Source organism: Saccopteryx leptura, chromosome 3 (assembly GCF_036850995.1).
Source record: "Saccopteryx leptura isolate mSacLep1 chromosome 3, mSacLep1_pri_phased_curated, whole genome shotgun sequence".
Lineage (NCBI taxonomy): Eukaryota > Metazoa > Chordata > Mammalia > Chiroptera > Emballonuridae > Saccopteryx > Saccopteryx leptura.
Genome location: NC_089505.1, coordinates 1501931 through 1529173, shown reverse-complemented (window position 1 = coordinate 1529173; position 27243 = coordinate 1501931). Strand labels below are relative to the sequence as shown.

Here is a 27243-nt window from a genome sequence, read left to right as displayed (position 1 = left end):
TGTGCCTTGACCAAGCAAGCGCAGGGTTTGAACCGGCGACCTCAGCATTTCCAGGTTGACGCTTTATCCGCTGCGCCACCACAGGTCAGGCCCTGATACAGTTTAAAAAAATTTTTATCATCTTTCATGAGCTTAACAATTTTGAAGAGTGCAGAGCATTTATTTTGCAGAATGTCCCTCTGTGTTTATCTGAGGCTTCGCCATGATTAGAAATACTGTATTTCCCACGTGTAAGATGCTCCCATGTATAAGACACACCTTAATTTTGGGGCCCGGTATGCCCACCAGGGGCGATGCTCTGCCCACCAGGGGGCGATGCTCTGCCCCTCCGGGGCATCGCTCTGCTGCGACCAGAGCCACTCCAGCACCTGGGACAGAGGCCAAAGAGCCATCCCCAGCGCCCGGGCCATTTTTGCTCCAATGGAGCCCTGGCTGCGGGAGGGGAAGAGAGAGACAGAGAGGAAGGATGGGTTGGGGGTGGAGAAGCAAATGGGCACTTCTCCTATGTGCCCTGGCCGGGAATCGAACCCGGGTCCCCCGCATGCCAGTCCGATGCTCCACCGCTGAGCCAAGGCCAGGGCCTGTATTCAAGTTTTATTCATCATAAAATTTATACAACTCTTCCTCATTGTCAAAACTCCCATCCATTAGCTTGTCCTCATCTGTGTCTGATGATGAATCACTGTCTTCAACAATGAGTGCAAAAACAGGTGCGAAAAAGCAGGTAAAAAGCAAGTAAAAAAAATCGACAACCAGTATATAAGACACACCCAGTTTTTAGATCCCAAATTTTGGGGGGAAAGGTTTGTCTTATATGTGGGGAAATATGGTAGGTTGGTTACCCACTTTTGGCGAGAATACTGTGGAAGGGATATTGTGTCCTTGCTGGATAATATCAGGAGGCATATGATATTGATTTGTCCTATTACTGTTGATAATTTTTATCACTTGTTGCTATTTTCTCCTCTGGAATTACTTATTACTTTCTGGGGAGATACTTTGAGGCTATGTAAATATCTTGTTTTACCTCAAGCTTTTACCAACTAGGTTTAGCATCTGTTGCCTTTTTTTTTTTTTTTTTAATTTTTTATTCATTCATTTTAGAGAGAAGAGAGAGGGAGATAGAGGGAGACACACACACACACACACACATACACACAGGGGGGAGGAGCTGGAAGCATCAACTCCCATATGTGCCTTGACCAGGCAAGCCCAGGGTTTCGAACCGACGACCTCAGCATTTCCAGGTCGACACTTTATCCATTGCTCCACCACAGGTCAGGCTCTGTTATTGCCTCTTGAGTGAATAAATATTAGTATGACTGTTGCCAAAAGATTTTCTAATTCTGTCATTCCTTTTACATTTTTAAATTTTTATTCTATCAAATGGAAAGGGCTCCCTCCCTCTCTCCTTTCTCTCTTATGTCAGTAAAGACTTATGAATTTTTATTTTATTCAGTGGTTTGTAATTTGCTACTATCCTTATTTTGATGTTCAAAATTTTTCAAATTTAGCCTTGGGAGCCCTGTAAAGCTGGCTCATATATCATTTTAACACGTCATCATTATCCTTTGAGTGCTTTATTATTTTGCAACAAAACAAGATATTCCAGGTTTATCTTGCACTGGCCATCCCCATCCTGGAATCAGCCATTTCTTAAGGTAGTCCTGCTTCCTTTCCGTAGGTAGAGAATGATTTTTAATAACCAGCATCTGGGTGCTCATTGTTGTTGGGGTGTCATTGCTGTAAGACTGCTCAGCAGATAGAGCTAGAAAAATACATGGTTACATATGTATATATGCATTCACACATACAAACACACTCCTATGTTATACACACACTTATTTATATATGTGCATATTTATGTGTATATGCATGTCTAAGTATGTATATATAATTATATCACAAAGGTAGATCAATGTATTTATCAGTCACACACACAAAACTATGAATTCATGTATCTCTTATCTCCATCCAGTTCCAAACTAATACCATAGGGCAGTGGTCCCCAACCTTTTTTGGGTCAGAGACCGGTTTAATGTCAGAAAATATTTTCACGGTCCAGCCTTTAGGGTTGGACGGATAAATGTATCACGTGACCGAGACAAGCATCAAGAATGAGTCTTAGACGGATGTAACAGAGGGATTCTGGTCATTTTTAAAAAATAAAATTGTTCAGACTTAAGTATAAATAAAACGGAAATAATGTAAGTTGTTTATTCTTTCTTTGCGGATTGGTACCGGTCTGCGGTACCGGTCTGCGGCCTGGGGGTTGGGGACCACTGCCATAGGGTTTATTCTAACCTTTTCTCCTTCCCTTCCACAAGATTGAAAAATCTACTTTACATTATCTACAACAGATTTACTTATTGCTCAGTTCTTACACATGCAAAGAGTACTTTCAGAAGTGCTAACTCATACTACTATTTAAAAAACCCTAATAACTGGAACTCAACATGTATGAAGGTGTGTCAATAGGCCAGATACTTTGTCCAGAAATTACTTGTGTCTGTTTTTCCCCTTCATCCCCTTCAGTGCTATTTCAGAGTTTATTCAACCACTCTCTTACAGATGGCATTTAGGTTACTTACATACTTGGCTATTACAAACAAAGTCTTCTTTGTTTAATTCTGTCTTCATCTTTGTTGTATGTTTTAGTCCTGACAGCGTACCCAGGATGATTTGCAGCAACTGAGGTCAGACTTGGATGCTTTTTCCATGAAGTGCAACAGCTTTCTCCATCAGTCCCCATCTGGTTCAAGTATTTCAACTCTGCACTCAGAACTCAATCTGCTGGTGGAGAAAATGGACCATGTATATAGTCTCTCCACTGTCTGTCTGAATAAGTGAGTGAGCCGAGGATTTGGGTCCAAATGGCAATGTTTTCCATTGGAATGAGAAAGGGAAGTTCCTGGAGTGTTTCATGAACAATCCAGAGGGGTTATAGAACTTGAAGAGCATGTAGCCATGACAAGATACCAGGGCTTTAGTTCCAAGTATGGAATGCGTTCATTTGGGCTCCCCTGAACAAATGCCAATGGGGTGGGAGTTCATTTGCAGTGTTAGGACTCTTTCTTACCTCATTTTTGTTTGATTAGATACCTCAGGACAAAAAGAAAGGAAGTCTCTGGCCAGAGGCTCAGTAGATAGAGCGTCAGCCCGGCGTATGAATGTCCCGGGTTTGATCCCTGGTCAGGGCATACATGAGAAATGATCGTCTGCTTCTCCGCCCCCCATTCCCCCTTCTCTCTCTCTTTCCGTCCCCCAGCCAGTGGCTGGATTGGTTTGAGTGCGGCCTGGGGCACTGAAGATAGCTCCCTTGGAGCACATCAGCCTCATGAGCTAAAAATAGCTCAGTACTTGAGCATCACCCCCCCCCCCCATGGGGTTGCCAGGTGGATCCCAGGCAGGGCGCATGCAGGAGTTTGCCTCACTATCTCTATTCCTTTCACTTGAAAAAATAAAGAGAAAGGAAAGGAAAGAAAGGGACACTAAAGAATAGGAAGAGGCCCTGGCCGGTTGGCTCAGCGGTAAAGCGTCGGCCTGGCGTGTGGGGTACCCGGGTTCGATTCCTGGCCAGGGCACATAGGAGAAGTGCCCATTTGCTTCTCCACCCCCATCCCCTCCTTCCTCTCTGTCTCTCTCTTTCCCTCCCGCAGCCAAGGCTCCATTGGAGCAAAGATGGCCCGGGCGCTGGGGATGGCCTCTTGGCCTCTGCCCCAGGCGCTAGAGTGGCTCTGGTCGTGGCAGAGCGACGCCCCGGAGGGGCAGAGCATCGCCCCCTGGTGGGCAGAGTGTTGCCCCTGGTGGGCGTGCCGGGTAGATCCCGGTCGGGCACATGCGGCAGTCTGTCTGACTGTCTCTCCCCGTTTCCAGCTTCAGAAAAATACAAAAAAAAAAGAGAGAAAAAAAAAAAAGAAGAATAGGAAGAAAAGTTTTGAGTAAACCAGGCCTTTGAACCTCTTTTCTCTAACCACCCGTCTCCACCCCTGACCTTGAGGAGAAAAAGGTCTTAAATGCTTCACAATGTTGAGTGGATTTCAGGTCTTACACCTTTTCTCCCCCAAGTTTACCATGTGTGTGCATGTCTCAGTGCCACCTAGGACTTGATTGTGAATTGGTTTAAATTGGTACCACATATGCCATGCCCCCATTTTTTTTTTTTGACATTCAGTAATCAACTAGTGATGCTGAAATTGATTTGGGCAGTTATGTTTTGTGACCCTCTCCTTGGTAGTCCGATCCAAGTGTTAACAAGGGCCGACCCTGCTTAGCTTCCGAGATCAGACCAGATTAGGTGCTTTCAGAGTGGTATGGTTTAGACACTCCTTGGTGCTCTGGATCTGTAGCCCAGCTCTTAAAGTGCATGTGTTAATGAAAGGGATTTTATCCTCACAGGCTCAAGACAATTGATGTCATAGTGCGTAGCATTCAGGATGCCGAACTCTTGGTCAAAGGTTATGAGATCAAGCTGAGTCAAGAAGAAGCAGTACCAGCAGACCTCTCAGCCCTGGAGTCCCATCGCTCTACATTACGGGTTGGTTGCACTGAGTTTCTTAGGAGGTTGACTTAATATAAGGGTGAGCAAAAAGTAGGTCTACAGTTGGGAGTACATGAAACACAGAGTTTATTCTTGTATTAAAACTGTGAACCTCCTTTTGCCCACCCCTGTATATCCAATGCTTTGAGTTGGTGAAGAAATACAGTTTTGGATGGCATGACGCTGATTTTAAGTTTGCCTTTGAACTAGGCAGAATATAATTTAATATATTGTTATATGGATTCAAAAGAAGGGACTGAGAAATATGTCTAGCTAGAAAGGGGAGATAAGGAACTTTGCTTTCCCTTTTCTCTCTCTTCTCCCCAGTAAAATCATGGCTTAATTGGATACAATCAATGGCTTTGCTGTAAGTTTGTAAATCTCTTAGCTGTTATTTCATTTGATTTTCCCAGGCAACTCTGTGAGGGGGGTAGGGAAGGGATTTTTATTTTCATTTACAGGTAAGAAAACCATGAGTCAGAATGGCTAAATGATGTATGTTATTTTCAAAAATTATAGATGATAGAGCCAGGTTCCCAACACAAGTTCTTTGCCCATTTCTCTGTGCTGTGCTGTCTGCCTGTGGCTGCCCAGTGTGCGTGAGGTCTGTGGAGGCATTTCTGGCACAGATGTTATAGGGTCTAGCTTCTGAATCACAGCTATAATGGGAGCCAGCTGTCGGCCATGTCCTTGCTGCCTACCTTAGTCTGAGTCGTTTTTACTTTTTAGCGTGGAATATTTTTAATCTTGTGTTGCTCTGCTTGTGTTTCTATAGCACTGGCTTAGTGATGTGAAAGACAAGAATTCAGTGTTTGCAGTCCTGGATGAGGAAATTGCCAAGGCCAAGGTGGTGGCAGAGCAGCTGAGTTGTCTGACCCCAGAGCGAAACCTGGATGTGGAGCGCTATCAGGAGAAAGGCTCCCAGCTGCAGGAGCGTTGGCACCGGGTCATTGCCCAGCTTGAGACCCGGTGAGTGTCTCAGGGCAGTGACCCTACCCTTTTCTCCTATCAGGGTTCAGGGAGTAGGTTTTAAATAAAAATAATAATATCTGCGTATTCTTGTTTAAAAGCAGGAATTGGTAGGGAGAGGTAGAAATGAAATGTCACGATGAATTCTGGAAAAGATGAGAAACAGGAAGTTTAGACCACCAGCCCCAAAGCAGACTTGAGACATGCTTTTGAGTCAGCAGTGATAGTTCTATTAAGTAGTGCCTCTCCTTTGTCCCTTGTCTTACCTAATTAAGTCATGATGACAGTGCTGACTTAGAATACAGACTGGAAAGGTGACCTGGTGATCTCTTAAGGACGGAACCCGAGGTTCAGGTCTTGTTTTACTAGCTTTGAGTCTAAATATAAACCATTTTCATAGTGGGCCTTTGCAGAATTTCTTGCTTCCTTTCATTTGCTAACTAGGTGGTTTTTATCTCAATAACTTAAGGTCCTATTTCTGATGACTGATTTGAATAGGAAAGATAGAAAACTGCCTATCTGAGGCTCGGCTGGGTAGGAGATTGATTCTCTATAATTGAATTACTATCCCAAGGATGGGCTAGGCTAACAAAAATGATATTTTAAAAAATGCACTGAAATTAATAGTAAATAGGTACTATTTTTCACCCACTCTTTCATCATCCTCCCCAAGAAATGACAGTGATTCATAAATTACAGCTGGGGTAATCTGATAGGCACCCCATCATTCAGGGACAGAAGTGTACAGTCAGTACTACCTATTGGCAACCCTGGTAATCCTGGGAAATCTCACTAAAAATTTGACAAGGATTATCATAGGATGCCAGGCCTCAGACAGTTCCCAGAGCCACTTTTTACCCCACAGGGCACTGGGCTCCTACGTAGCTCTCAGGATTGTACTGCTTTCTCCCACAAATAAAAATGTATCCTGTGTGGTCAAGCTCAGCTGGAGGCACAGGCCAAAAAGGGAGTTCTCATTTACTTTATTACATTGACACCAAGATACCTCATAGCAGTTTTTCTCTGCTCCTTCAGCCAATTGGAACTAGAAAGTATCCAGGAAGTTCTGGGAGACTACCGAGCCTGCCATGGAACTCTTATCGAGTGGATTGAGGAAACGACTGTCCAGCAGGAAATGATGAAGCCAGGCCAGGCAGAGGACAGCAGAGTGCTCTTAGAGCAGCTCAGCCAGCAGACGCTGGGTGTGGCAGTAGCATGGTGGAGATTGGGGGAGGGTTAGCTCATCATAGCTCAAGATGATGTACTTGCAGTTATGCTTCCCCTAAATGTGAGATTCTGAGCCCTGTCTCCTGAAAAGGGTTCAAGCAGGATTGTCTCAAGATGCTGGTGTTGCATACAGGCCAGATGACCTATAAGGTCCCTTTTAATCCTAAATTTCTGAGTATCTATTGAAATCATTTGATGGACAGGTTAAAAGGACTTCGGTTTATTTTGTTTCGTGATACTAAATTTTATTTTACTAGGATTAAAATTCGGGGAAAGGCTATGAGTGAAAGAAAATGACTTCTTTCAGAGCAGTTTTTATGTGTTGGTATTTTGGGGTTGTTTGTTTTGTTTGGCATTACAGTTAGGTTGCCTGGATACCAATCCTGGTTTACTCACTCACTATGATTCTTTGAGCAAATTGCTTTATCTCTCAGTATTATATTCCTCGTCAATAAAATGGACATAGTTGGTTATTTGTTCAGCTGACCTCATATAGTTGTAGTTGTTAGGATTAAATGAAGTGATGCGTGTAAAGTACTTAGAACAGTGCTCTTTGAAGTGTGTGCCCCAGACTAGCATCTGGGAACATGTTAGAAATTCAAGTTCTCGAACCCAAACCCAAACCTACTGAGTCAGAAACTCTGGAGTTGTTCTGTGTTATAGGCTGTCTTTCAGGTGATTCTGATGATGCTAAGGTTTGAAAACTGCCTTAGAACCTAGTAAATGTTCTTTCATTATTTATTATTCATTTCAGCGGTTTCAGTGACAAAGCTAATGTTGTGATATTTTGGTTCCTAGGATCTGTTTGCAGAAACTCAGAGAAATCAGACAAAACTGGACCAGTGTCAAAAATTTTCCCAGCAGTTCTCCACTATTGTAAAGGTAACTACCACGCCCCAAAGGGAACGTAGTGGTCGCCAGCATAGGAACACCTGCACTGTCGCTGCAGGTTTTTCACTGTCGCTCCTCTGCTCCAGGCTGGCCCCTCCCTCAGCTGGTGCAGATGTGCACTGCTCCTGGCCCTGCATTTCAGGATGCTCAGGGAGGTGCCAGACATGAACCGTGATTCGAGGAAGCTTCATTTGGATGACCCCCAGGCCTCCTAAACGTAACATGTCAAAACAGTATTTGGGTTTTCTCTCCATGTTGCTTATATCAGGATAGAGTGTCACCATTTTCCTACTTGCTGAGACAAAAACCCAAGAGTCACCCTTAACATTTCTCTTTGCTTTAAGCTTTGTGTTCAGTCTTTGGACTTAACAAACTGGCTCCATCTTCCAACGTGTCTTGTATTTGACTACCTCTCATTCCCACCCCCCCACCGTTTCCCTGGTTTACATCTACGCGAGGACTCTTCTTAAACTGCTCCACTGCCTCCGAGCTGGCCTCTTGCTCCTGCCCCACAGGCTGTTTTTCCACACAGTAGCAGACTCAGCCTTAGAACATACTACCTGGCTCGGAGGTTCAGACACCAGCTATGATATGCACTACCAAACAAGAAAAGAAACTGCTAACTGTGCAAATGCCATTGATTGTAAGACATATTTCAATTTTTGAACTACTAAAATGTAAAATTTTGTACTTTACAATAGATGAAAAATAGAAAATTGGATCACGTTGTGCTCCTGCTCACAACTATTCAAAGGCTTCATATCATACTTATAATAATTTTTTTGTGTGTGAGAGAGAGACAGAGAGAGGGACAGATAGGGACAGACAGACAGGAAGGGAGAGAGATGAGAAGCCTCAATTCTCATTGTGGCAACTCAGTTGTTCATTGATTGCTTTTTCATATGTGCCTTGACCGTGGGGCTACAGCAGACTGAGTAACCCCTTGCTCAAGCCAGCAACCTTGGGTCCAAGTTGGTGAGCTTTGCTCAAACTAGCTGAGCCCACGCTCAAGCTGGTGACCTCGAGGTCTTGAACTTGGGTCCTCCACATCCCAGTCCAACTCTCTATCCATTGCGCCACCACCTGGTCAGGCTAATTTAGAGTTTTAATACTAGATTTTCGATGTCTCTATATTATTTTAGGTTTTCTCTTTGCACCCCAAGTCCTGTATACATTGAGTTTTTCACACTTTCAGATTCCAAAATTAGAGATGAATCAGAAAGACAAATTAGGGCCAATTTTTAAAAATGAAATTCTAGTTTAATATTAATCTTTAAAATAATGTTATTGTTTGCAAGAGAGAGAGACCAGTGAAGCATCAACTTGTAGTTGTGTCACTGTAGTTGTTCATTGATTGCTTCTCATACGTGTCTTGACTGGAGGACTCAAGCCGAGCCAGTGACCTTTGGCCTTCGAGCCAGTGACCATGGGATCATTTTGATGATCCCATGCTCAAGCTGTTGACCCTATGCTCAAGCTGATGAGCCTGTACTCAAGCTGGCAACCTTGGCGTTTTGACCTTGGGACTTCAGTGTCCCAGGTCAACCCTCTATCCATTGTGCCACACCACTGGTCAGGCTAGTCGTATTAATTAAAGATATATTTTGAAGGCTGGTATAAACTAACTAAGAAAGGAAATTCTATACTTTATGTTGACACTTACAAATGGCATCTAGAAATGTTTTTTTTAAATATTTAAACATAATTAAATTTCCAGATAATTAAAAGGACATACCTTTATATTTAAATCATGTCTTATTAAAATAAGTGGCACAAAGGAGCTCTTCGGTAAAGGTTTGCTGAACTAAAGTGCATCCTGTACTCCTGAGCCTTTTCAAATGATAGAGGAGTTAGTCTGTTCTTAATGCTTTAAAGCAGTGGTCCCTAACCTTTTATGGGCCATGGACTGGTTTAATGTCAGAAAATATTTTCACGGACTGGCCTTTAGGGTGGGACGGATAAATGTATCACGTGACCGAGACAAGCTTCAAGAGTGAATCTTAGACGGATGTAACAGAGGGATCTGGTCATTTTTAAAAAAGAGAACATCGTTCAGACTTAAGTATAAATAAAACGGAAATAATGTAAGTTATTTATTCTTTCTCTGCGGACCAGTACCAAATGGCCCACGGACCGGTACCGGTCTGCGGCCCGGGGGTTGGGAACCACTGCTTTAAAGTCATCATTATGGCCTTTATTATTAATCTGTGTGCCAATAGAGTTCTGTGGTGGCTCTTCTTATTAGACTGCCTCCAACATTCAGGCTTCCTCTCCCCTTTGTAATTTTCTGTTTTTAATCTGAGGGAACTTTAAACCCAAGCTTAGTATGGATTGTTATATTAAATAAGATTTAAGATTCCAAATGAGCAATAAAGTCCATGGTTCTGCCATTTGTGTTGGCAAATTTAGCTAGTCTGAGGTGGTGGTGTTGTTTTTGTTTTGTTTTATTTGTTTGGTTTGGGGTGTTTTTTTTCCTCTGTTTTTTTTTTTTTTCTTAAATCTGAATTCAAAGTTATGTTCTGGGGCTTGAAATGACTAGAAGCCTTACTAGATTTGGAGAGATGGGAAGGAAGGTCTAGTTCACAGTCTTCCTTTGCTTTTCAAATGCTCTATTCTCTTCACTCACAAGTGAAGGTAGTAGTGACAGAAAAAAATGGGAACTGATGCTTTTCCTACTCCTTTAAACTGTATTTTGGTCTCATGTTTAGATGATACATGAGCTACATTCCAAAGCAGAAAGAGCATTAGAAGGTCTGATATCGTCTTCATTGTACTTTTTCAACTCACTGGGCACCTTGGACAAATCTTGAGGCCTCCAGGGTTGGTTCTCTCTTTTGTAATAGGGAGATAATAATTCTGCCTATACTGCAAGGTTATGACAAAATCAAAATAAGGTAATACTTTTGAAAACCTTTAAAACAGCAGAATGCTATATATGCGTGTTTTGTTTACGATTGGAACTCAAAATGTGCCTGGGTAAGATTGATCTTTTACTGAATACAGTACTGTTATACTGTTATCCATTTCAAAATTTTTAAAAAGTTTTTTACTTATTCATTTTAGAAAGGAGAGAGATGGAGAGAGAGAGAGAAGAGAGAGAGAGATACCGAGAGAGAGAAGGGGAGAGGAGCAGGAAGCATCCACTCCCATATGTGCCTTGACCAGACAAGTCCAGGGTTTACGAACCGGCGACCTCAGCATTTCCAGGTCGAAGCTTTATCCATTGCGCTACCACAGGTCAGGTTCTGTTATCCATTTTAATGTGACTTTTTTGCCTTAGCAATTTGTTCTATGTATTTGCGTAGGCAAAAACAGCTGGAAGATATCCTGGTTCTAGCCAAACTGTTCCGCGGGACAGCTGAGCCTATTTCTGACTTCTTATCTGTCACAGAGAAAAAACTTGCTAAACTCTGAACCTGTTGGCACTCAGACCACCAAAATACAGCAACAGATCATCCGGCACAAGGTAGGAGGTGGTAGTTACAGTAAGTGAAAACAAAAACTGGAATTAGAAGCCCTGGAAATTAGGAAACTGCCTTCAACATGCTAGAATATGTATTTTGAGGAGGTTTTTAAAGTTTAAAATATAGTCACGTTATTAATTGGAGTAGTCACACCTTTGGTAGATATCCACTAATAGTCTACCATTTTAAAGGAAAACACAATTCTTGTGTTATTGTTGCCCTTCAGTAGGTAAACATTTTGTATTATTTAATTTATTACATTATTTATTCATTGTTTCTTGTTTACTTTTCATTTATTTTGTTTCTGTTATTTTTTCCATCTGGATTTCCAGGCTCTGGAGGAGGAAATAGAAAGCCATGCAACAGATGTGCACCAGGCTGTCAAAATTGGGCAGTCCTCTCCTCCCTGGCATGTTCTGCGGAACAGGGCGTGCTCTCAGAACAGCGAGACTCCTTGCAGGCCCGATACAGTGCGATTCAAGACCGGTGCTGTCGAAAAGCAGCCCTGCTTGAACAAGCACTGTTTAACGCTAGACGGTTCGGGGGAGGATGACGTGGAGGTGCTCAACTGGCTGGCTGAGGTTGAGGACAAGCTCAGTTCAGTGTTGTAAAGGATTACAGACAGGATGTCCTGCAGAAACAGCATGCTGACCACCTGGTATTCATGTTTTCCATTCTTATTGGTTGTGTTTCTAGTTATTTTGTCATTTTGATTCATGTTTCTCTTCATTTCTTTTTATTCCTAACATTTCAACTTCATATACAAGTGCATACTTACAGACTTGTTGCTAAGAACTTAGCTATTTTCTGATGAGTCCATGGAAATATCTGTACTTAACACTCTGGATTAGGAATTCTAGAAAATGGTTCAGAGTATAGTCAGGGGCCATCTCAATTCCAACTCTGTTTACCTCATTAGGTAATGTACCGCTCCGTTTCCATTTGAAAAGCAGCTTTCATAAAACCAGATTACCTGAACAGTTCCCAGGGTTTGAATTATACAGCTATAACTCTTAAAACAGTTCTAGAATCTGTATGCTCAAATTCCAGGGGTTCTGCATTGTCTTAGAACAGTTTGCCCTTTTCATCAAGTGAGGTTCATTAAATTTCATTTCATTACATTTCTTTTGGGATGGCAAAAATGAGCAAACGCAGGGAGGGTTTTACTTTTCTGTCTAGTAATCTAAACTCCATCTGCTTCGTTGATTTCAGATATTGAGAGTTTTTAACCAGTATTAAAATGTGCGTGTTTCTTGCTTTCTTCTTTTGAAGCGTCTTATTCTTTGTTTCACATATAAACAATTTTGCTGAATTCTACTTTACCTTTCTTGGGCTCGGGTTTGGCACCAATAGATTGATAAAACTGATTGAATCCCAAAACTTCTCATCAGTACAAAAAAAAACTTGCCTGTATATATCTGATTTAATTATTTTAAGTAATTAATGGTATAACTAAAGAGATAATGGAGTCAAATATCTGATGTTTAAACTAGACTGATACTCATCTGTTTACTTTCAATTTCATCTCTTAAAGGTCTCATTTCTTTCTTTTTATTGTGCCATAGTTTTAGGATTAATGGTATTCTTTCCATTCAGGCTTTGAATGAAGAAATTGTTAACAGAATAATGTAGATCAAGCTATTAAAAACGGTCAGGCTCTTCTAAAACAAACCACAGGTACTTTGAAAAGTGCATCTCATAGCACTCTGTATGTATATACAATCACATAACGTAGGGAAAGAAGCACCCTGCATTAGCCACTTCCCTAGATATACAAGCTTACTTATTAATAGTTCACTGATTTTTTTTTTTTTTTTTTTTTTTTACAGAGACAGAGAGAATCAGAGAGAGGGATAGATAGGGACAGACAGGAAAGGAGAGAGATGAGAAGCATGAATCATTAGTTTTTCATTGCGACACCTTAGTTGTTCATTGATTGCTTTCTCATATGTGCCTTGACCATGGGCCTTCAGCTGACTGAGTAACCCCTTGCTCGAGCCAGCGACCTTGGGTCCGAGCTAATGAGCTTTGCTCAAACCAGATGAGCCCACACTCAAGCTGGCAACCTCAGGGTCTCGAACCTGGGTCCTCCACATCCCAGTCTGACGCTCTATCCACTGTGCCACTGCTTGTCAGGCCTAGTTCACTGATTTTACTACCATGTTGTCATGGCCCCCACCTCACCCACCCATGCCCACTCTACCCACTGGGCAGCCCTCAGCCTGGGTTCCTGTTTCCTGCTTAACCTTTTGAAAACGAAAAAACTTTGTTGTGGTTATAGATGATGACCCCACTTCCCTCCAATATATTGAAAGCCAGTATTTACTGGAAGGTTCTGGGAACATCTAGAAACACTTGCATTTGGACTCAAATCTTAAAAATCTCGGGAGTGACTTCTTTTATTGATTAAAGGGTTTATTTCCCTCCTTCTTTAATGTGGGATGGTGTGTGAAGTCACTATCATAGGGAGAGAGCATCTATAAAATGTAAGCGCTGCTCTGAAGGAAGGGGGATTAAGGGACTCCCTCATGCCCAGAAGGTGAGTTCCTCATGTTGTCTTTAATACGAATAATTGTGTGCGGTCTCCCACAGGTGAAGAGGTTTTGCTTATGCAAGAGAAACTGGACGGAATAAAGACCCGCTACGCAGACTTCACAGTCACTAGCTCCAAGGCCCTCAGAACTTGAGAGCAAGCCCGGCAGCTGGCCAAGAAGTTCCAGTCTACTTATGAGGAGCTGACCGGGTGGCTGAGGGAGGTGGAGGAAGAGCTGGCAGCTAGTGGAGGACAGTCCCCCACAGGGGAGCGGGTACCTCAGTTTCAACAAAGACAGAAGGTAAGCTGACATTTCATTTCACACTGTAGAAGAAAAAAATGTTTCCCTCTTAGCCAGAATCCTTAAGTTTAAATTCTGAAGTTTTTCCACAAACCTTGTCTACCTTAAATCTAAACCAAAAATGTCTGCCTGCCTCCTTTCTTGTTTATTCACTGACAGTAAGATTTGACATAAATAGAGATCGATATAAGACCACTTGTTTCAGTCTGAAGAAAAAAGATTGAATCTCAAATCCCTGGGAAGGTTGCTTTGTATATAACATTTTAGAATTTGCTTTCCTGGTTCATTCTCTAAAGAGTGCTTCGTGTTGTGTTTGATTCTCATGCAGGATCCAGTGCAGTTCTAAATGCACTGAAGTAGGTACTTACTGAGTTAAATGCCTAAGGGTAAAGAACTATCATTTCTATTGAAGTAAGGGGGGAAAAGGAAAGAAACACTATTTTTTTAATGCAGACGGTCTGGCTCAAGAAGTCTTGCCTGACCTGTGGTGGCGCAGTGGATAAAGCGTTGACCTGGAAATGCTGAGGTCACCGGTTCGAAACCCTGGGCTTGCCTGGTCAAGGCACATATGGGAGTTGATGCTTCCAGCTCCTCCCCCCTTCTCTCTCTCTGTCTCTCTCTCCTCTCTAAAAATGAATAAATAAAAAAAATAAAAAAGAAATAAAATTAAAAAATAAAAATAAAAATAAGTCTTGCAGACAGTTCTAAGCAGCATCTAAGCCTAAAGTCAGGCTTGGAATGATTGCAAAATCTGAGACAAGAAGAAATTAGTTAAAGCCCTGCTGGGATGTGTGGCAGATACACCACTTCCCCCCACCACAGCTGATAATGTGCTTAATTTAGCAAGGTCTGGCCTCAAACTGTTTTTCCCTCCTTAGGAATTAGAGAAGGAGGTCATGGAGCACTGGCTAGTTTGGACACAGTGAATGAGGTGAGCCGTGCTCTCTTAGAGCTGGTGCCCTGGAGAGCCAGAGACGGGCTGGATAAACTGGTGTCCGATGCCCACGAGCAGGACAAGCTGGTCAGTGACACTGTTGGACAAAGGGTGGATGAAATGGATGCTGCTACTCAGAGATCACAACAGGTAATGTTTATAAACATTAATACTTTAATATTAAACATAGGTATTTAATTTTAAACATAGGTATTATATTTCTCACCATCTTTTTTCCCTCTTACTTTCTTGAAAAAGTTTAGTTTCTTTTCTTTGTAGCAGGATATGCACCTATTACTGTGCTGGAGTCTAAAAAATAATACAACACGACTCCTTGGATTCATCGTTACAAATAAAAGCTTTGTGAACCACACAGAAGTTTGCCCTAACTCCAGATGCATTCCCAGTATGTCAGTACTGAGATCATTTATCTTGGCCAGATAATTGAGTATAAAATGTATTGTGCGTGGGAGCTTTCTTTTCTCTTTAAATATTAGTGTAGGTTAGCAGAGTTGAAGAGGAAGAGATGAAAGATTGAAGGACGTTTACAAACAGCAGTCATGTAGAACATGTTCTTACTTTTTCTTTGTTACTGCATAACTGTGTAAAGGTTGTGTTGTTCTGAGGGTCTTAAGTGTCTTCAACTAAGTATTTCCAAGTTAATTTCATTCAGCTATCTGCTGCCATGTTAGATTATATTTAAACATGACTAAAACTATTGTTCAGGATTGACAGAAAGTCCACAGCCTCCTAAAAACACTGATTAGTATAAAATCAACTCATATTTGTTGAAGTATAAGCAATTCTAAAATGTCTGCAACTTGACTTGAATTCTAAAAAGGAAGACTGTGGCTGTAAATAATCTGTCATTTTTCTTCAATATGTGTATAGTGTGAGCAAGCTGCTGATGCAGAACTAGCTTGGGTTGCGGAAACAAAACGGAAGCTGATGGCCCTGGGTCCGATTCGCCTGGAACAGGACCAGACCACAGCTCAGCTGCAGGTACAGAAGGTAAGTATAACACTGATGTATCCAGCGTGTCCTGAACTAATGTAATCATCTTAGCTTAGTATGACTAGGGGAGTTTCTGCCTACTCTTCCAAGTCGAGTGGAATGATGCAATGTCATGATGGTGAATAGAGATTAATGTTATAAACATTTGGTGAGGATGAGGAGTTTTTTTGCTTTGTGAAAAGGGAGAAATGGGTTTATTAATCCAGGAAAGATTAATAATTTTCTGGATGATTTTTATGAGGGAAGATATTTTTTAAGCTATTAAACGATAAGCATTGCAGATATGTAAATAGGCAAAATGTCAAGCTAGATAAGAACAATTTTTTTTTAATTTAGAAATTAAATTTAATGGAGTGACATTGGTCAATAAGAACACATAGGTTTCAGGTAAACATTAGTATAGCAGGGTTTTTGGGTTTTTTTTTGTGCGGGAGAGATGAGAAGCATCAACTCATAGTTGTGGCACCTTAGCTGTTCATTGATTACTTCTCCTATGTGCCCTGAGCAAGGCGCTCAAGCCAGCAACCATGGAGTCTTTTTTTTTTTTAATTTTATTTATTTATTTTTTACAGAGAGAGAGTCAGAGAAAGGGAGAGACAGGGACAGACAGACAGGAATGGAGAGAGTTGAGAAGCATCAATCATTAGTTTTTCATTGTACGTTGCAACACCTTAGTTGTTCATTGATTGCTTTCTCATATGTGCCTTGACCATGGGCCTTCAGCAGACCGAGTAACCCCTTGCTGGAGCCAGCGACCTTGAGTTCAAGCTGGTGAGCTTTTGCTCAAACCAGATGAGCCCGCGCTCAAGTTGTCCACCTCGGGGTCTCGAACCTGTGTCCTCTGCACCCCAGTCCGGCGCTGTATCCACTGCGCCACCACCTGGTCAGACAACCATGGATCTTCTCTGTGATTCCATGCTGAAGCCGGCAGCCTCGCACTCAGGCCAGTGACCTTGAGGTTTCGAACCTGGGACCTCAGTGTCCCAGGTCGATGTGCTGTCCGTCCACTGTGCCAACACTGGTCAAGCTCAACAACAATTTTTTATGTGGCTTTATTAAAGCAAAGAATTTTTATAGGTGTGTCTGACTTTTTGCTGACACAACCTTGGGGTTCTTTTACTTCCTAACTGTAGTTTACTTTTTTCTTAAAGGCTTTCTCCATTGACATCATTCGACACAAAGTTGTAAAAGGTTATTCGCTAAAATGTTAGTTTTGCTGTGTTGAGTTTGTGCTATTTTACTATATTTGAAACAACTTTTATATTTTAAAAATTATACAAATAATACATCAGGTAACTATAACAAAAATAAAAATTGCTTATAATCTTAGGTTAGTTCATAATGTTTTAACATTTTAGTATTTCTTTTTTTAGATTTTAAAATTTATATATGCCTGCATTTTTGTTGTTATTGTTCATAGGAAAAGACGGAGTCTCTAATACAGCAATATGAAGCCATTAGTCTGCTCAATTCAGAGCGCTCTGCCCTCCTAGAGCGAGCACAGGCCTTGGTGAACCAGTTTTGGGAAACTTACGAGGAGCTTAGCCCCTGGATTGAGGAAAGTCGGGCACTAATAGCACAGTTACCTCCACCAGCTATTGATCATGAGCAGCTCAGGCTGCAGCAAGAGGAAATGAGGGTAAGGAGCATGCTGAGCTTTAGGTAATTGCAGAACTAAGAATGGGCTCCACAGTCTATTCAAGTTCTGCATTATGAAATTCTTAATCAGTCAAAATTTCTTTGCACAGTAACAATGTATGTCTGAATTATTTCCTTTGTTCTTTAATATGAGTCAAGTAAAGAACACTTTTATATATCAGGAACCTGTGTTGCAGAAGTAACCAAAGAACTAAGTAAACATCCAGGGAACGTAGCATCATTCCAGTGATGGCGGGGTGCTGTTAGACTTTGGGGGTGGCTGGTGGCTTTTCATTTGGTCAGGCCCCAGCTGGCCCTGGGAAGGAATGTCACACAGCATTTGCCGCATGTGGGTAAGATGGAAGGAAGATTTATAGACACATCCACAAATGCTATGACCAGTGTAAAAAGGTTCTTTTTTAATGTTTATTTTATCTGGTTATGGCCTGTGCTTATCCTATCCCTGTCTTTCTGTAAGTGGAAGGATGTAAACTAGAAGTAGCCATCAGTTAAGTCAGGGAACGGCTGGAGTACCAGAAATATGACTCTTTGTCGCTTGTCCGGCTTGGTTGTCTGAGTCTCAGGAGGAAGGCAGCCACTAACCCATGAAAATTGCAATTAGTACACTTAAGTATTTATGAGTACAGAGGATGGTGGGATAAGTTTGTACTGGAGGTGAGAGTGAGAGAGAAGACATGATCTGGGAAGGCTTCCCGGTTGGTGGGACATCTGAACTGGCTTTTAACAATGTAGAGAATCAGAACCCAAGGCAAGGCTTAGCTGCTTTTCCCCTCTATAAATGATGGAATGCTCGGACATTCAGTAATTCCATTTGTTTTTCTCATAGTTGGTATAAGCTCTTAACAAAATATTTAAGCACATAAACTGGTATAAAAATGCTTATTTTAATCTGTATTTCTTTACATAGCAACTAAGAGAATCCATTGCTGAACACAAACCTCATCTTGATAAACTGCTAATGATGGGACCTCAGCTAAAGGAGTTAAACCCTGAAGAGGGTGAGATGGTGGAAGAAAAAGACCAGAAGGCAGAAAGCACGTATGCCCAAATTAAAGAGGAGGTGCGCCAGCGGCCCTGGCGCTGGACGAGGCTGTTTCCTGGTCGGCTCAGGTATGTGTGTGGCTTGACCTTGTAACCCTTCATTTGCTCTTTAGTCTAAGCAAGAAGTTTCTGTATCAGATACACCTCCATGCTCAGGATGTCTAGACCAGCATGCCAATGGTAGTGTCAGACTAGGAACCTTGGCTGAGCTGCAGGTTCATTGTAAGGATCAGTAAGAATCCATTGTGATGGATGGGTGTGCTGGTGCTGAAAGGAGGGTAAAATGTCTTAGTCGGTACATGCTGTCTGTTGATAGTTTCCCTAAAGAATTTATGTTTGATGATCCTTCAGCAGGGATAGTTCTGGATAACAGTTCCTATTGAACCTGTTTTCTTTGAGACTTATAAGACAGCACATTAAGATTCTCTCTCTCAGGAGGCCACCAGCTAGCTCCTCCTAGCTCAGAGAAGGATGCTTGAGTAGAGAGAAGTGTGAGCCAGAAGGAAACAGACCACAAGCAGTGAAGTTTACAGCATGTAACTACATACTTTTCAACTAATACAGTACCGTTAGTGGTACTTTTGTCATGTCTGGGTATTTTATTCCTATGTTTAGTCAATATTCTTGGTTAATATTTGTACTTACTCAAGTCCCCCCCCCCCCCCATCCCATCTCTCACTCACATTGTGGAATTGTTACTTTGTGTTGTTGCTGCCTGCTCCTGTCTTCCCCACATCCTCACATTTCATTGTTGTGTTGACCGCGCCCACCATTACAGATTACAGAGGTCCCACTGGGACTAGGGTATTCTTATGAACCTGAGAATTGAGGATGAGCTATCGGGAAATTCCCCTTTATTTCAGAGGAATGAATTTTATTAGCGCAGTTTATTATGCCAGTTTCACTTGGGGTGGAACCTAGAAGTGAGGGAGTGATGGAAAGTGATTTTGTTAAGGAAATTCCACCATGTATTTCTCACAGGACATATACAGTTGATAAGCCTAATTCTAATTCATGAATCCAGAGTTGGTTTTAGATAGCCTTTCTTAGGGGGCAATATTATCTGTTTAGCTCCTGTTTTTCCTCTCTGCTTCACATTGTAAGTGAAATTTTACAATAATAATCACGTTATTCAAAGTACCAAAGAAGTGGAAAGGTAATTGTTCTTTTAGAATAAGGTTAGATTTGGCCTGCCTTAATTACCTTTCATCATGCCAACATTTTCCTTTTTCACTGTTACATACGGTGGTTATTAAATTGCATGCTATGATGATTTTAAACTTGAAGTCATTTAGCAAATTGAGTTCCCCATCCATTTATATAGTTGGTGGAGGTCATCTAACTTGTTGGTCTCATCTGTTGCATGCAACTATCATCTGAGATGTTGACACACTGAGTCTCAACAGTTTCATAGTGTTGTACCTTTCGTCATGTTCCTGGTATATAACTTAATATCTTTTTGATTCTTAAACATTTATTTTATATTTCTGGTGGGCCAGCTGCAGTGTACTATGCCCCAAACAGTTTTTAGCCAAGCCCACAGCCGTCAGACAAGGCTATGTGCAGTTTATCCTCAGCAGTAGTAGATGTATGCCTTGGCCTTGTTCCCTAGCACTTCCTCTAGAAGTGGGATGAAGTATTGCTGTGGTGGCTAACGGTCTGGCTTGTATTCAGTTCCATGATAAAATCGAGCCCATGTTGGAGACTCTGGAGAATCTTTCCTCTCGCCTACGTATGTCAGCACTGATCCCTGCTGAAGTCGACAAGATCAGAGAGTGCTTCAGTGACGATGAGAGTGCCACCATGGAGCTAGAAAAAGCTTTCCTTTGAGGCCCTGAGCGCCGTGGAGAAGAGCTTATTGGGAGATCTCAGGGAGCTGACAAAGATCTGGCTGCGAAAGGTGCTTGATGAATCTAATAATATAAGTTCTAGGCTGTGGTTACCTCCAGCACTCCACCGGATGTATGTACGGTGCTTTGTTGAATGTGAAGTCCCCAAGTAATGAGTATTCCAGAAAGTCATTTGGAAATCATTTAGAATTCAGAACACATCTCCCCATTGAAACAAGGTTACAATTGGTAGTTCGATTCCCAGGCCCGGAAACAAATGCTCCTTTAACCCCTAATATGAGTGAACTGCAGTATCAATAGTATGTAGATCATAACTATCTTTTATAACACTTTCCATGGGAAACAGCAAGTTGAACACGGAACACTGGGAATCGAGTTCTCATCTCAGTCCCTTTGTAAGTTATGGGGTTTGTATTGAGCAGTAGTACCTTTCTGTTCGATGGAAACTCATTCCAAGATTACCTCTATGGTCTCTTTATGTGGGAAACCAACATAAGTGGGAAATGTGAATGTAGAAATAATAATAAAACTGAGATAGATAGATAGATATAAATTGTTAAAGCTTCTTAAAAGATAATTTCAATGAAAATGTGAGAATTAGATGACATTTTTGATGAGGCCGATTTCCAGCACTTAGAGAAGTCCTAGTCATACCTCTTTTTTGCCCCCTCAGAAATCCAGGACAAATTGGATCACATGGTATTCTTCTGGGAGGACATCAAAGCTCGGGCTGAAGAGCGAGAAATTAAGTTTCTTGATGTCCTTGAACTAGCAGAAAAGTTCTGGTATGACATGGCAGCTCTCCTTACCACCATCAAAGACACCCAGGACATTGTCCATGACTTGGAAAGCGCAGGCATTGACCCATCTATCATCAAACAGCAGGTTGAAGCTGCTGAGGTAAGAAAAAACAACCCCCTTCTCTGTGTTTGCCCGCTACAAAAGCACTTTTTCCAAGTATGTTGTGTTAATGGCTTAGCCAAGGTGAGTGTCTGAAAAGTTGTTTGTTTTTGTTTTTAAGTTTAGGAGGATATTTTCCTTTTGAAAAAATACCTGTTCCTTATAGTAGATTTCTTTTTTTATTACAAATACAAGTTTTACTATTTGTAGATTTGTATAACCTCCACCAACTGGGATATACAGCAGTTGAATTACACAAAACTAATTTTCTCATTAATTTTAAACTTAATTCAAATAAATACAATAGGCTTAGAATATTTAGTTTTGCTTTCATTTCTGAAAATAGCTTTTGCTATAGTGTACATTATTTTGTTTCTTGAGTAAATTTCTTTCATGCAGAAAATTAGAAGGTAGAAAAGAAAATAAATTCTGGATTCGTCATGCAAAAGTAACAATCGTTAACATTGACATACCTTTTTCTGGTCTTTTGGGAAAGCCTAGTTTTTATTTTTACTGAATGCATTTCTCCCCTCATTTTGTCCATTTACTATAAGCCAACCCTGTCTTGCTATTATCTTCTATTTTAGTCATTTTTCCTCTCAATGCCCCTGTCTTTTTTAGAAATTGGCAAAGAACTGACTTTGTTCAAGGTTATATAGCCCAGTGTTCCTACTGTGCTAGTCTCTCAGCTCTTAAATCTGTGACTTGTGCTGTATTATTTTACCCTTGTTGACATACTTCTCTGCAATAGAATTCTGGCTATAGATTATAATCTCCTTGGAGGTAGGGGGGATAAAACCTTTGGTAAATTATTGAAGGCCCATGTACCTTTTCCCAGACTGTTTTATAGATATTGTTCTATATGATATATATGTGTGTGTGTGTGTATGTCTGTGTTTGTGTGTGTGTGTGTGTGTATATATATATATATATAGTTATATATAAATACATTTGATACATACATTTTTGGTATACATATATATGAAAAATAACCAGAGTCTGAAGCTTCACTGTTTAAGTGAAATATAACATTGAAAGGTTTTTTGTGAAATTGACAGGTTCTGTTCAACATCTGCTATTGATGGGAATGTAATTTGCAAAATTTGGGAAGTTCTGCTCTGCTTCTGTTTCGGCTTATGTTTTATTTGTTTACACGTAGAGTATTGAAGAAGAGGCAGAAGGCCTGCATGAGGAGTTGGAGTTTATTCGAATCCTGGGAGCAGATTTGATTTTTGCCTGTGGAGAGACGGAGAAACCGGAAGTGAAGAAGAACATCGATGAGGTGCGAGACCTGGATAAGGAACTTAGAACGTTAGTGGACTTGGACTGACCAATGGTATTAATTGTAGAAACTGATGTTTCCTCTAGATGAATAACGCCTGGGAGAACTTAAACAAAACGTGGAAAGAGAGGCTAGACAAGCTTGAGGGCGCCATGCAGGCTGCGGTGCAAGACCAGGACACGCTTCAGGTAAGAAGCCAGAGGTGGCCTCCACGGAAGAACGGGTTCCGTGTTGCCGCATTCAGGACCCAGCGGAGAGGGGTCCCTTCGCAGAACCACAGCACTGTCTGTATGTCTAACCAGATTCCCACTGCTGACGTGAAAGGCGCTGACACCTGAATTTCCAGTCTCCTCACCATGTTGTCATCATCGTGTGTTCACCGTATTTGCTCTCGTGGTGGGTACGCAGTGAAGCAGGCCATACTGTGGAAGCCGTCTCTCGCCAGAGGTTGCAGCCCAGGTCATCTGAAGCACAGCTTGGCACGGCAGCTTCAGCACATCACCAGCTTGCCTGCTGGCCATGAGAAACAGTAGCTTTTATTCATATTTTGTTTTTCTAGATCGTAGTTTTTTGTGGACTCTGCCCCAGTAATGTTTGCTTTTGTTCTTAAATCTTCATATTAGAATAAGGATAATTTTTTCTACCTGTTCTCCACAACCTGAAAACATAGTGTTTGGCACTTTAATTTACCTCTGCTTGTATTGACAGAGATGATACTTATTCTCTCCCAATTCTGTATGTTTTTTGTTTTCTGACTACTAATTTGTGTGTTCATTTTAGGCTATGTTTGACTGGCTGGATAGCACTGTGATTAAACTCTGCACCATGCCCCCTGTCGGCACTGACCTCAACACTGTTAAAGATCAGTTAAACGAAATGAAGGTTTGTATCCAGGAATGGCTTTTGAAAGAGGATGGCTTCTTTTTCATTTTTAAAGACTCGTTATTAACATTAAGTTTATCTTTGACAGGAGTTCAAAGTGGAAGTTTACCAGCAGCAAATAGAGATGGAGAAGCTCAATCTCCAGGTGAACTGATGTTAAAGAAAGCTACTGATGACACGGACAGAGACATTATACGAGAGCCATTGACAGAACTCAGACTCCTCTGGGAGAACCTGGGGAGAAAATTGCCCACAGACAGGTAAGGGAGCTGGTGGACTACATCAGTGGACTACTACTATCTGCTGTTTTCTAATTTCCTAACACTCGTTCCCTTTATATCTTCTGGGTAGCATAAGCTTGAAGGTGCTCTCTTGGCCCTTGGCCAATTCCAACATGCCTTAGAAGAACTAATGAGTTGGCTGACTCACACTGAAGAGTTGTTAGATGCTCAGAGACCAATAAGTGGAGATCCAAAAGTCATTGAAGTTGAGCTTGCAAAGCACCATGTAAGTATTTTTATTTTTCATCTCTAAGCTTATTGGTTTCAGACTAAATATTGTCACCAGAAGCCTTTCAGTGTTGTGTGTCATTAAACCTTATAGAATCAGGTTTAATGATATCTGTAGAGATAAATAGTTCAACATTTTTTTTTTCCTGTATTTTTCTGAAGCCGGAAACGGGGAGAGACAGTCAGACAGACTCCCGCATGCGCCCGACCGGGATCCACCTGGCACGCCCACCAGGGGGCGACGCTCTGCCCCTCCAGGGCTTCGTTCTGTTGTGAACAGAGCCACCCTAGCGCCTGGGGCAGAGGCCGAGGAGCCATCCCCAGCGCCCGGGCCATCTTTGCTCCAGTGGAGCCTCAGCTGCGGGAGGGGAAGAGAGAGACATAGAGGAAGGAGAGGGGGGAGGGGTGGAGAAGCAGATGGGTGGTTCTCCTGTGTGCCCTGGCCGGGAATCGCACCCGGGACTTCTGCACGCCAGGCCGACTATCTACCACTGAGCCAACCGGCCAGGGGCTCAACATTTTTTTAGGTTCTAAAAAATGATGTTTTGGCTCATCAAGCCACGGTGGAAACAGTCCACACAGCTGGCAATGAACTTCTTGAATCTAGTGCTGGAGATGATGCCAGCAGCTGAAGGAGCCGCTTGGAAACTATGAACCAATGCTGGGAGTCAGTGTTACAGAAAACAGGAGCTGGAGCAGCAGCTCCAGTCAACACTGCACAGGTACACGCATTCCCACGGCCACCAGGTGGAGCTGTGCACATGATGTTTGGAGGAAAGCCGTTTGGGGTAGAGACCCCTGTGTCTTGAGAGGAAGGTCGTTTCTGTGCTGGAAGTTGGCTGGAAAGAACAGCTTTTGATTCAATTGTTCGTTTCTTGGATTAGTTTGTAGCCTAGTCTCTTAATTTACTATCCATAGTTAGTAGATTTTTTTTAAAGATACTTTTCCCTTTTTTTCCTTTTTGTATTTTTTCGAAGTGAGAAGTGGTGTGGGGGGTGGCAGACAGACTCCCGCATGCGCCGTACCAGGATCCACCCGGCATGTCTACCAGGGGGCGATGCTCGGCCCCTCTGGGGCCAACTAGAATCTGTTTTTTAGCATTAGGCTTTTCCTTGAGAATAAATTTGACTGCTAAATTAAAAAGGAATTTCCTTCTTATAGTTTTTTTTATTTATTTATTTTTTCTGAAGCTGGAAACGAGGAGAGACAGTCAGACTCCCACATGCACCCGACCAGGATCCACCCGGCACGCCCACCAGGGGGTGATGCTCTTCCCCTCTGGGGCGTCGCTCTGCCGTGACCAGAGCCACTCTAGCGCCTGGGGCAGAGGCCAAGGAGCCATCCCCAGCGCCCAGGCCATCTTTGCTCCAATGGAACCTTAGCTGGGGGAGGGGAAGAGAGAGACAGAGAGGAAGGAGGGGGAGGGGAGAAGCAAATGGGCGCTTCTCCTATGTGCCCAGGCCGGGAATCGAACCCGGGTCCCCCGCACGTCAGGCTGACGCTCTACCGCTGAGCCAACCGGCCAGGGCCTCTTATAGTTTAGAAATGTATAAATTCAGAAATCCATTTGAAATTACTAGGTTCACTTTCACTTTTTCTGTATCTTTTTAAAATTTTTATTGATTTTAGTGAGAAAGGCAGGAGTGGGGGAGAGACAGGAACATCAATCTGTTCCTGTGTGCTCGTTCCCTGAACGGGGATCAAACTAGCAGCCTCTGGGCTAAAGGAGGATACATTAACCAACCAAGCTATCTGGCCAGGGCTCCTGTATCTTTTAATAAGTATAACTGAGTAAATAACATACTCTTCTCTTTAAAACTTTCCCCTCTGACCTATTTTATTTTGCTCTTCAACATAATTTGGATCAAGAAAATGGAGCTGCTTGTTTTCTTTTAACAGCCTTACAGGGAAGCTTTTCTAGATCAGGTCCTCTGCAGGTATCAAAGAATACTACATGATAATCCCTGGTTCTTTTGGGTGACCTTTTCTTTTATTTTTTTACAGGGACAGGGAGAGAGTCAGAGTCAGAGAGAGGGATAGACAGGGATGGAGAGAGATGAGAAGCATCAATCATCAGTTTTTCATTGGGACTCCTTAGTTGTTCATTGATTGCTTTCTCATATGTGCCTTGATGACCGTGGGGCTACAGCAGAGCTAGTAACCCCTTGCTCGAGCCAGCGACCTTGGGTCCAAGCTGGTGAGCTTTTATTTTTGCTCAAGCCAGATGAGCCCATGCTCAAGCTGGCAACCTTGGGGTTTTGAACCTGGATCCTTCCGCATCCCAGTCCTACGCTCTATCCACTGTGCCACCGCCTGGTGAGGCTGGGTGACCTTTTATAATTTAATAACGTTGCTATATGCCACTTCTACTCCTCAAGTGTCACGGGAGTATTGTGAAGGGAAAGAGCACTGAACTCGGAGTCAGGAGACAGTGATCTGAAACTTCCCAGCTCCATTATATGACACCAGTTATTTAACTTCTCCAGGCAACATTTTCCTATCTGTAATCTGAGAGTGTTAGAGTTAAGTAATCTTTAAAATCCCTTTGGGCTCAGATTCTGATTCCAAGCACTTAGTATAATTTATTCCCTTTGCTAAAAAAGCCAATCAGAAATTGAGGATAGCCATTTATCTTTTTTAACTTCAAACAATCTTTAAAAAATTGGAGAGCAGCCTGACCTGTGGTGCAGTGGTTAAAGCGTTGGTCCGCAGTGCTGAGGTCACTGGTTCAAAACCCGGGGCATGCCCTGGGAAGGCACATAGGAGAAGCAGCTATGAGTTGATGGCTTCCTGCTCCCCTCCCCACCTTTCTCTCTCTCCTTTCTCTAAAATCAATAAATAAAATCTTTAAAAAAAATTGGAGTGCAGACCTTTTCCTTGGTTTATGAATAATGCATGGGGGATTGGGGAAGATTGACCTGGTTAGGATGGACTTGTTCTCACAAAATTTAGTCATAGTTAGTTTTTCAAAATATCTTTTTTTTTATTTAACTCACATGTACACTTCTCCCATTTAAAGTGTATAACTCAATGGCTTCTAGTATATTATCAGAGTTGTACAATTATCACATTCAATTTTAGAACACTTCCATCACCCCCAACAGAAACCCTATACCCTAACCCCCCCAATACCTCCCCCAGCCCCAGGCAACCACTTACTGTATTTCCCCATGTATAAGATGCACCCTTCCCAAAAAATTCGGGGTCTAAGAACTGGGTGCGTCTTATACACTGGCCTTAGAAGTGT

The 27243-nt window shown here is 42.1% G+C and overlaps 1 protein-coding gene across 2 annotated transcripts; it reads left to right on the top strand.

The window, feature by feature from the left end:
- On the top strand, window positions 1-26095 carry LOC136398624 (microtubule-actin cross-linking factor 1, isoforms 6/7-like). 2 transcript variants are annotated; one of them, XM_066372801.1, is made up of 21 exons: window positions 1-84; window positions 2659-2846; window positions 4399-4537; window positions 5316-5509; window positions 7535-7618; window positions 10691-10834; window positions 10933-11093; window positions 11424-11749; window positions 12688-12768; window positions 13684-13925; window positions 14804-15009; window positions 15751-15870; window positions 17294-17512; window positions 18440-18642; window positions 20248-20473; window positions 21097-21323; window positions 22483-22605; window positions 22692-22793; window positions 23386-23487; window positions 23576-23747; window positions 26001-26095. In XM_066372801.1, the coding sequence occupies exons 16-20, from the start codon at window positions 21120-21122 to the stop codon at window positions 23639-23641; spliced, it is 597 nt and encodes a 198-aa protein (XP_066228898.1). In that variant the 5' UTR covers window positions 1-84; window positions 2659-2846; window positions 4399-4537; window positions 5316-5509; window positions 7535-7618; window positions 10691-10834; window positions 10933-11093; window positions 11424-11749; window positions 12688-12768; window positions 13684-13925; window positions 14804-15009; window positions 15751-15870; window positions 17294-17512; window positions 18440-18642; window positions 20248-20473; window positions 21097-21119; the 3' UTR covers window positions 23642-23747; window positions 26001-26095. The 2 variants fall into 2 exon arrangements, with proteins under 2 accessions (XP_066228898.1, XP_066228897.1); XM_066372800.1 differs by lacking the exons at window positions 1-84; window positions 2659-2846; window positions 4399-4537; ... (6 more) ...; window positions 23576-23747; window positions 26001-26095 and adding an exon at window positions 8242-8270 and having other exon boundaries at window positions 20248-20468.
- The last annotated feature ends 1148 nt before the right edge of the window (window positions 26096-27243 follow it).

Excerpts from the sequence above, each read along its gene's own strand:
- LOC136398624 (XM_066372800.1), top strand. The coding sequence starts at position 14,980 with ATGGATGCTGCTACTCAGAGATCACAACAG. Across the intron at positions 17,513-18,439 it reads TGCAGCAAGAGGAAATGAGG|CAACTAAGAGAATCCATTGC; the intron begins GTAAGGAGCATG and ends TTCTTTACATAG. Across the intron at positions 18,643-20,247 it reads CTGTTTCCTGGTCGGCTCAG|TTCCATGATAAAATCGAGCC; the intron begins GTATGTGTGTGG and ends GCTTGTATTCAG.